Source organism: Phoca vitulina, unplaced genomic scaffold (genome assembly GCF_004348235.1).
Source record: "Phoca vitulina isolate PV1807 unplaced genomic scaffold, GSC_HSeal_1.0 scaffold64, whole genome shotgun sequence".
In the NCBI taxonomy this organism is placed as follows: Eukaryota; Metazoa; Chordata; class Mammalia; order Carnivora; family Phocidae; genus Phoca; species Phoca vitulina.
Window position 1 is genome coordinate 86,065 of NW_022589767.1, and position 10,732 is coordinate 96,796.

The window sequence follows — 10,732 nt, forward strand, 5'->3', positions numbered from 1 at the left end:
CTTTTATTTCCCACTGTATCTGTTCTAAAGGTTTATTTCCATAGGGTCATAACTATAAATGAATAAATAGACTTTAAAATATAAAAGAGGTCCAAAAAGATTAAGTAGTCATAATAAATGATATGTTTATTAGCTCATTTATGTAATTCTCACAGAAGCAAACAGGTTTTGTATTTCTAACCTTTCTGTGTTACTCTAATATTTCTGCTGCAACTTTAGACTTTGCCTTCTTCTATCATAAAGTCATGTATCATTTTCTGCCATGAAAAAAAAAAGTTACAAATAATATGAAAAAACAATAGAATAAAGACAGACAGATCTTGAATCTGGAATATTATTGAGATGTGAGCTTCATAGCTTTTCTCTTAACTTTCTTCTTCTGGTTTTTAGTGGACAGTCTTCTCACACAAGCATGAAGAGGACCTAGTGCAGTTATCAGTACCAACGGTGTGTGAATTTACATACACACATTTCCCCTGGAAATCCAGACTTGGCTCTGGCAAACTCCTGAGAAATTAGAAAACACAAGTCATTGGCCATACTCACTCTGTTCAAACTAAATAGTATTATTTCAGAACTATTATGTGAAATTCATTATGCCTAGTGTTGTCAAGAACTCAAGGCAGCAAAAACACTCTCCTTCTTTTGAATAAAGAACTCATGCATTTATAGAAGAGATGAATATTTACACAAAAAATAAGTTTCACGAAATGTGACAATTATTTACAAGTGCGAAAATATATACCAGTATAGAGAGAAAGAGAATGATCTGGCTGGAAAATTATGGCAATAGCATGAAGGACATATGACCCGGGATATAAAATTACGTTTTAAGTACAGATTGGCATAATAGAAACCATTCAACTATGCATTTACAGCTGCAGTTGAAGTAGGGATAGTTTGCTTATAAAAACATTATATTAGGTACCCAATATTAGTAATGAAATTTAGAATGTCTCTACGTACGTACACGTGTGTGTGTCAGCGTCTGTGCGTGTCTGTGTCTGTGTGTAATATGTCAGGACCCTTCCCTCTGCTCTGATGTATTCTGCAATTTACAAAATCACCACGACATAAATGCCATACAGCAGATGCTATCAAATACTCTGGTTGAATTCAGTCCTTGATGAAAGAGCTAGAGCATTTTAGGTCATTGTCAGTAAAACTACCTTTCATCAACCCTACAGCAAAATTGGTTGTCTGGTATTGCCTGGGAAAAGGTAAAGCTTATCGACTCAATTATTAAATGCATAATACGTGTCTTTTCAAAATGCCAAAGAAATTAGAAAAAAAAGAATTCTGAACTGTGTAGGAAAAACAAATTGCCAAAATATTTTATACATTCTTCCATTCATTAATTCAACATACCTATTGAGTATTCTGTGTACCAAACATTGTACAGGGTTTGAAGTAGAGGAAAACAGTCAAGTCACAAAATTCTAATAAATAAAATGATCAACCATGGCATCCAATGTCATCCTGAGTCTGATTACTAAAATTATTAAGAAATGTTTTTATTGTCATGTTTATGACATTCCTCTTTCTCTACAAGATTGATGAAATTTACTGTGATTGTGGGAATGTGATTAACCTATATAAAGAGATCATGATCACATAAGAAACCTGATATAGGGGCATCTGGGTGACTCAGTGGGTTGAGCGTCTGCCTTTGGCTGGGGTCATGATCCCGGAGTCCCGGGATCAAGCCCCATGTCGGGCTCCCTGCTAGGAGTCTGCTTCTCCCTCTCCCTCTGTCCCCCCATTCATGCTCTCTCTCTCGTTCTCTCACTCTCTCTGTCTCTCAAAATAAATAAAATCTTAAAAAAAAAAGAAACCTGATATAATAATATCAAAGTCTTCATAAAAACCCTGCATATTTAAACCAATTTTGAGATGGAAATATTAAAGCATTTTATCTTTTATAATTATTAATAGAAATGATGGATCTTTTATAATTGTTAATGGAAAATGATATTTCTTATAAGGCAAACTTATTTGGACACTTATAATGAAAATATGCCAAAGATATATCTTGCCTTTCTGAATAATTTAAGATGAAAGAATGTTATTTCAAAGCCAATGTGATATTTCATTTGGCAAGGGAAGAAGAATAAAATTCACTTTTAAAACCAGAAAAAGTAATAAATAAAATTATCAACCTTGAAAATAAGCAGACTCATAATTTGACACGATAGTATAGGCAAGTCCAGAAAAATGTTCAAGGTTGTATACACATTAAAATATTTACACGAACTATAAAATATTTAAATGACATACTAAATGAGTTAAATTATTTAAATATTAAAATTTTAGTATGTGATAAATATGACATTAAATTCAGTGATGAGAAAATAATCAATCATTAAACAGTACTCTAACAATTGATTACCTAATTAAAATATACATATTAGGGACAGATATAATTATAACTGCATGTGAATACAGATGTACATACTTCAACTTTCTCCATCATATGTCAAAACAAATTTCAAAGGAATAAAGACAATCTCAGTATACCTAAATGTTAACTCTTTGTTCACATAATAAAAGCAAATAAACTTAAAGCGCAAATCACTAAAGGAAAAAACTGGTAAGAATGTCTGAAAGAAAAGTTAGAAACTTAATGTATAAGAAACCATAGCAAAAAATAAAGAAGTAAATAGGATAAAATGGTCAAAAGTATTATTATAGGTTATAGGAAAAATAGTGTCACTAAACGTCAGAAGAATATTACCTAAAAGAACAAAATAAAAATAATCAGCTATTAAAATTATCAAAACTTTGAAATTTCAAGTTTGTCACAGTGATGAAACATATATATACATATATATATATGTATATATATTTGCTATAGTTGTCCAATGCAATGTTTCTAGATCACAATTGACCAATGTGCTTAAAACCATGAAAAGGACCCAAATTCTGTGGCCTAAGAGTGACGATTTTATACTTCTTCTAAGAACAACAGAGATGTCCCAAAGTTTATATATAATATTCTTCTCCACATTACATTTCTTATCTAAAATTGTAATTAATCAGATCATCTAATAATAGAGGTATATTTACACTAATTATGAAATAGCTAAATTACTTTATGATTTATAAAATTGCTGATAGTATAATATGAAGTAACAAAAGCAAGAAATAAAAATGTCCAAATTCTGTCCCAGGTAATCTTCTCTAATTCCTCAGGCTCTTTAAGCAAAAGACATTGAGAAAGGAATAAAGAATTGGTTATATATTAGAGACTTACAGCCCAAGAGGAGGAGAGGAGCCATCCTCCCACTTCCATTCATTGTCCTCCTCCTTGTAAGACAGGCCAAGCCAAGTACGATTTACTGTAATTAATTTCATGATATTCTGCATGGAACCAACAGATACAAAAATATTAATACTAAAAGCACATTACAGATGAAAAATATTGAATTTGTGTCAGGCAGGAAGTAAAGAATCATAAAAATAAAAATACTGCAGTCTATATATGTCCACTGATAAAGAAAACATCAAAAAAGTATTTAGTTCTATAGTGTCTGTGCTTTTCTCAAACCAGGAATTAAATACGAAGAAAAAGAAAAGATAGCTAATAGAAAATTATATATTCAAGAGGACACTGCACATTAAAAATCAATTATTTTTCTTAACTCATTTTATCACTTATCCAACACTGTGTCTATTCTTTTGAAAAATATATCATTGAACAAAAATGAGAAAATTCCCAATTTGGGGGGATTGGGTCCAGATAGAAGTAAACATCATATATACAAATGATATGTAAGAAGGTGACAAATCCTACAAAGGAAATTAGAGCAAGGAATCACAATGAGATATCATCTCACACTTGTCAGAATGGTTAAAATCAACAACACAAGAAACAACACTTGGTGAGTATGTGCAGAAAACGAACCCTCTTGCACTGTTGGTGGGAATGCAACTGGTGCAGCCACTGTGGAAAACAGTATGGAGGTTGCTCAAAAAGTTAAAAATAGAACTACCGAATGATCCAGTAACTGTACTCCTGGATATTTACCCAAAGAATACTAAAACACTAATTTGAAAAGATATGTGTATCCCTATTTTTACTGTAGCATTATTTACAATAGCCAAAGTGTGAGAGCAGCCCAAGTGTCCATCAGTAAGTAAATGGATAAAGATGTGGTATATATATATATATATATATATATATATATATATATATATACACAACGGAATGTTACTCAGCCATAAAAAGAATAAAATCTTGTCATTTGCAACATGAATGGATCTACAGGGTATAATGCTAAGTAAAATAAGCTAGTCAGAGAAAGACAAATACCATATAATTTCACACGTATGTGGAATTTAAGAAACAAAACAAATTATAAAAAAAACAAAAAGAGAGGACAAACCAAAAACCTACTCTTAACTATGGAGAACAAACTGTTGGTTACCATAGAGGAGGGGAGGGATGGGTCAATTAGGTGATAGGGATTAAAGAGTACAGTTATCAAAAAATAATGATTTCATTATTTCGGTCACTGAATTAAGTAGAATAAATTAATTTGAAAAAAAAAGGTGCACTTATGATGAGCACTGAGTAATATATAGAATTGTTGAATCACTATGTTTTACACCTGAAATTACTGTAACACTCTATGTTAACTACACTGCAATTAATGTAAGAAATAAAAGGCAAGGCAAAGAAAGGAAAAGAAAAAAAATAAAGCAGGGTCAGAAGGACTAGGAGTACAGAGGAGGGCATCTGCGGGGGATGGAAGGTGGGCACTGATGCACAAGTTGCAATTTTAAATGGGGTTGTCAGGGCAGGTCTCATTGGGAAGGCGATAACTTGGGGTGCCTGGGTGGCTCAGTCGGTTAACCGTCTGCCTTCAGTTCAGGTCATGATCCCAGGGTCCTGGGATCGAGCCCTGCATTGGGGTCCCTCCTCCGTGGGAAGCCTGCTTCTCCCTCTCCCACTCCCCATCCTTGTGTTCCCTCTCTCTCTGTGTCTCTGTCAAATAAATAAATAAAATCTTTAAAAAAAGAAAGTGATAACTGAATGAATGCATACTTGAAGGAGGTGAAGTAGTTAGTCATGGTTATAGGAGAGAAGAACATTGCATGCAGAGGGAACAGCAAATGGAATGTTACTACAGGGAAAGTATGCATGGTGTGTTGGGAAAAGAAAGTGCGTGAAGTGGACCACACCAGGAAAGGACGAGTGAAAACCAAAGCAAGAGAGTATTCCTTTCTCTGCTTTTAGAGGCGCAGGTGAACACTTCCTTTGACTGGTACCTATTAAATATTCATATCCCAGAAGCAAAGAATAAAATACAATCTCACCTTCAATCTACTCCCTTCTGTCTTTAAAAATGTAGCATTCAAAGAGACACAAAGATCAGAACAGTTAAACCAAGAAACCATTTCCATGGTTTGATGGTAGTAGTGGTCTTTGTACTGAACCCAGTGATTCAGGGGAGGTCCACATCTGACTCCTAAGAAAGAAGATATTTATAGCTCAGAGCCCACACACAAGGCCTTATTGTTTCACACCTTTCCCTTTTAAGATAAATAAGACTGTTATTAAGAATAATTATTTTTAAAAAAGAATGATTATCAACTCAGAATTATCTCAGTTTCTTCCAAATTACCTTGTTTCTCCTTTAGTTCTTGTAAAGCCTCAATGAGATAATCCTTCTGGCTTCGGAGCCACTCTAGGTTTTCTACATAGGACAATAAGACTTAATAGATAAGAATAAACATTATATCAGATATTTTTTTACTATTTTAAGAGTCATAATAATGAAATTCTCAAGTGGCAAATATACAAATAATTTTGGTTCAGTGCCCTTCTCTTCTGAATTAGTTTCATCTCTAGCTGAAGTAATCAATTGCTTAGAAACCAGCCTTTTAAGGGATTTCTGGGTGGCTCAGTCAGTTAAGTGTCTGCCTTTGGCTCAGGTCATCCCAGGGTCCTGGGATCGAGTCCCGCATCAGGCTCCTTGCTCGGCAGGGAGCCTGCTTCTCCCTCTGCCTGCTTCCCCCCCGCTCATGCTTGCTCTCTCTCTCTCTGACAAATAAATAAATAAAATCTTAAAAAAAAATCTAAAAAAAAAAAAAGAAACCAGCCTTTTAAAATGCACAACATAGTGGTCATAGTCAGCAATGCTGAATTATAAATTCAGCTAAGAGACTAGATCTTAATTGTTCTCAATACAAAATTGAAATAATAATTATGACACGATACACTACTGTAGTAATCATATTGCAATATGTAGAAGCATTAAACCAACATGTCATACACCTCAAACTTACACAATGTTATATGTTAAGCGTATCTCAATTAAAAAAAGAAAAAGAAAGAAACCTGTGTTTTAACACAACCTATCACTAAAGGACTCTCAAATGGTTGATTCAGTTATTCAATATAGATTTGATACTTCACAGGAAACTAACGTAATGCAAGGCTTTTGTAAAATATTTATCGTAAACAGACTATTTTATATTATAGTTAATCAGCATAAAAGAAGCTTTATGATGACTGTAGTATTTTAAACTTCTCTCCTTAGGAGGCATTTAGAAACTATGAAAACACTATGATTTTTCAGATATTTAAGTTCTCCCATTCCCATGCTCCCTGAATATCTTGCACATACCTCTACTTCACACCTGGACACTTTGATTTATTTTTGGTTTATATGTTTTCTCCTGAGCCTCCTAAGGGCAGGGTTCATACTGATCACCAGCCTAGTGGCTGGCATTTAGTGTGCATTGAACAAATGTGAATGAATAAATGAGTGAATGAGCTAATTAAAATAGGAGGCTATGTCTCATTAATATGTGACTCAGTCAGTTTCAGAGGATGACGGGAAGAAGAAGCAAGAAGCCATCAAAATTGCTATGCTGCTGTGTCAGAGAACTCCTGTTACATTATGCAACCAACCATTTTAGGGCTGCAATAAGAACAATCTAGCATTCTGTAAAGAGAGTTTGTTCTAGCTCCCATATTACCTTTATTTTGGTCAAGAACTTTTTGGATCTTTAGAAATTTTTCAGTTTTGTTTTGTAAAGACTCAATCCATTCTTGGAAGATCATCTTGGTTGCTGATGCCTCAACAGTTCGAAAGTCTAAGAACAAGAATTCCCAATACATGTAAGCCACATGCTTAATTATGAAATATCAGTGTATTCAATTATAAAGTATAATTTTTTAGTTTTCTACTTACTAAAGTTCTCCATAAATGTTTTCAAAAACTGTAAAAACTTATTTGGTCAAATACTCCTTCATTTATCCACTATTATTTCTAAAGTCTATGCCTAAATCTAAAATATCAACATAATTTCCTTATAAGTTTGAATGCATGTTTCTATTAGTAGAAAAATGGCCCAACTCAATTAAGACAAAAACGACAAACATCATCTTGAATAAATATTTTTTCGCATCATGAGAAGTTGATTTAATGTATTGAATTTCATTCTCTGATCAAAATTACAGAGTTTTGAGTATCAAACTAGTGTTATCATCAAAGAGGAACATTTACTTTTAAATCACCAGTTGGGAATAATTTTAGTAATAATAAAAACATTCTATTGATCTAATTTAGGCTGCTGGAGACATTGACAATCTGAACAAATTATAAAGTAAGTTACTTTCTGATTTCCAAATAAATACAGTTGTAAAATCATTAAGCTTATTTCTTAGCAAGTTGTAATTTTCAAATAATAATCGTTAGTATCAAGATCTCTACAGTAATTGCAATAATATTGCTTCCCTGGAAAAATATTGCAGTAATTGAGAGCTCACAAGGTTAAATTCATTCACATACTAAAAAGTTGTGATAATTTCATGTCATTTTTTGCCTGTTCTTTTTTCAATGGCAATAAAATGTTTACGAAAAACTATTATCTGAAAATGATTTAAAGAAATATGATAATCTGAGAAACCTTTTCCCCTAATTAATCAGACTTACACTGATAACCAAAGAATCCACACAACATCAAGAGCAGCAGGCTGAAGATTCCCAGGATCACAGGAATGATTCCTTACAGAGAAAAAGAAAAAGAAGAATCTAAGAAACAGAATGAGTGATAATCAGAGATATTGTGAGCTCCTGTTGTTTGAAAGATTAATACCATTATTTTCCATTTGTTATTGCTCTTAAAATATCCAAAGTTTTCTGATATTATCCAGTGTGTGAATTGCTATGAACTTTTAGGCTGAATGTGAAGAAAAAAAACTACTTAAAAGGATGTGCAGAAATGAGTTAGCATAGCAGACCTGACTACCATCTTTGAAAGGTCTGCTTGTAAAGTTGTACTTGGCTGGCATCTGGAAACCTAGATTTCAAGAGGGTTCCCACCACAGTTATTGATAAGAATGGTTCACTATTCTTGAACTGTTTGTGCACACCATGTAGTTTTTGATGAACACCCACTTTCCTTCTGGAAGTCTGGAATTTGTTATATGCCAGCCAGAGGTTGCCTATGGAATCAGCCCCAATAAAGACCCTGAACACCAATTCTCTAAGGAGTTTCTTAGGATGGCAACATTTGACACACATTGTCACAACTTACTGGAGGAATTCGTGTGACACATGTGACTGTACTGGGAAAAGACCCCGGGAAGCCGAGCCTAGTCTCCACCATTCTTCACTCTATGTACCTTTTCCCTTTGCTGTCTGTGCTTGGTATTCTTCCATTGTCATAAATCTTAGCTATAAGTACATGTATCAATGTGAGTTCTCCCAGTCAATCATCAAACCCGAACATGGTCTTGGAGACTTCCACCACAGATGAAAATTTTACATACAGGTATTAAATATTCTTAAATACCAGGTATAAAATTTCAGTTCAGATAAGCTTATCCTCACCAATATAAGTACTTAATTATTTTAAATCTCTGTTATTATCAAGATAGAATTCTTTATTTGAACTTGCTGACCGGCGGTATATTCTTCTCCTAAAGAATTACTGCAAATCTTATGGAATATTTTAACTGGATGATATTTGGTTTTAGGCCAAACATCATCTATAATTTCTTCAGTTTCACCACAGTAATATGTTACATTGCCACATTCTAGAAACCAAACTTTCAACCATCATTGTTTATAGTCTTTTCTTAATATGTTTATTTCCTTCTGAAATAAACGTTTAGACTCTAGTGTAAAAAAAAGTATTTATACTTCTGAAGAATTACACTTCTGAAATAAGGTGAAATGCTACCATCAAAGAGAATGGTTATATTAATAACTAATGTCCAAATGATTTCTTTAACTTTCTGAATAATGCTATGGTGGTTATCAACCAGAGGCAATTTTGTCCCCAAGGGACATTTGTAAATGTCTGGAGACATTCTTGGTGTCATAACTGAGGGGTAAGTGCTACTGTTGTCTAGTGAGTAGAAGCCAGAGATGCTGCTAAACGTCCTACAGTCACTGGACCATCCCCCATAACAGTTATCTAGCCCAAAATGTCAGTGGTGCTGAAGTTGAGAAATCCTGCTCTACTAAATGTTTTGTTATGATCAAAAGGAGGCAATCATATAGTAGGGTTCTACCTTTATTGTCTTTTTACAGATTTGCTGAAATTTAAATGATGATCATGTTTTAAATTTTGAATTTTGATCATGTTTAAGTCTCTCAGTCTCATGTCAAGAAACATATCTAAATTTGGACAAATGGCTTCTTTTATCTTTGAATATTTTCCTTGTTGTATGAAATTTTCAAATGTCTTTGTGAGAAAATATGCTTTTGTTCTACTTCCATATACATTTTGAAATTTTTTTAATCTCTATATTTTCTCTAAGTTTTAAAATTCCCAAATAGTAACGGCTAGAGAAAAGTAAAATCAGGTGAAGAAGTACCTTAAGATAACAAAGAGAGAACATAAATGCATAAAATCTGGTATATATATTGTACCATTCATCCTGATGGGCTCAAAAATTGGGCTCTGTTCATCCTCTGGAGGAAGAGAAGGAGGAGGAGGAGGAGGAGGAGGAAGGTCAAGAGATGGTTCCAAGTCCGCAATAGGTATTGTCTCTGTCTGCTCTGTGATTTCTTCTAGCATAGAAAATACATAATTAATTTATAATCTTGTAAAACAAATGAGATTAGAATTTAATTTAAGAGATTAACTACTATTTTCAAAAATTGTTAGAAAAACAATTATAGTAGCAGTGAAATCAAAGACATTCAAACCACATTTCCATCCAACAGCCCACTCAGCTAAAACTATTTAAATGATTGATTACACTTTAGGTTGAGCCAGGAAACAGATCATTATCTCTGTTAATTTTATTTAAAAGCATCCTTTCAGTATATCTGAAAAATATTAAAGAAGATATAAGACCAAGATCTTTATGCCCCTGTTATAATCATAACTAGCAGTGATGATAGACAAAGATAATTAAAATATTATTTTCATTAAAATGGTATAAGATTTTGAATTAAAAAAAAATACCTGGAGGCTCCTCAGAGTCTGCAACATTGGACATTATGAAGCTTTCTAGATGATTTCTTTATCCCAATGGTAAAGAAAAGCCCACAAAGATGTTGGCAGGTGAATGAAGAGATTTGTTCTCTACTATCCTCCTAGAGTTGATGAAAAGACCAGACCTAGCCTAAGTGGGGCAGCGACCTACAGTTGTATGAGACTAACTTACTTTGGTAAAAACCACAGAGGAAATGTGAAAATAACTGGATATATTCTGAACAGTTTTGCAAAAATTAAAAAAAATGTTCTTATTTAATTTAAATTA

General features: G+C 33.2%; 1 protein-coding gene across 1 annotated transcript; it reads right to left on the reverse strand.

Annotated features, from left to right (window-relative positions):
- Nucleotides 1–386: 386 nt before the first annotated feature.
- LOC116624088 (NKG2-D type II integral membrane protein-like) lies at nucleotides 387–10,468 on the reverse strand. The gene is given in 9 exon segments (XM_032391713.1): nucleotides 387–504; nucleotides 2,456–2,464; nucleotides 3,254–3,360; nucleotides 5,320–5,471; nucleotides 5,628–5,699; nucleotides 6,988–7,104; nucleotides 7,947–8,045; nucleotides 9,894–10,031; nucleotides 10,435–10,468. Coding segments are annotated over 9 exon segments (846 nt in total).
- Between the last annotated feature and the right edge of the window lie 264 nt (nucleotides 10,469–10,732).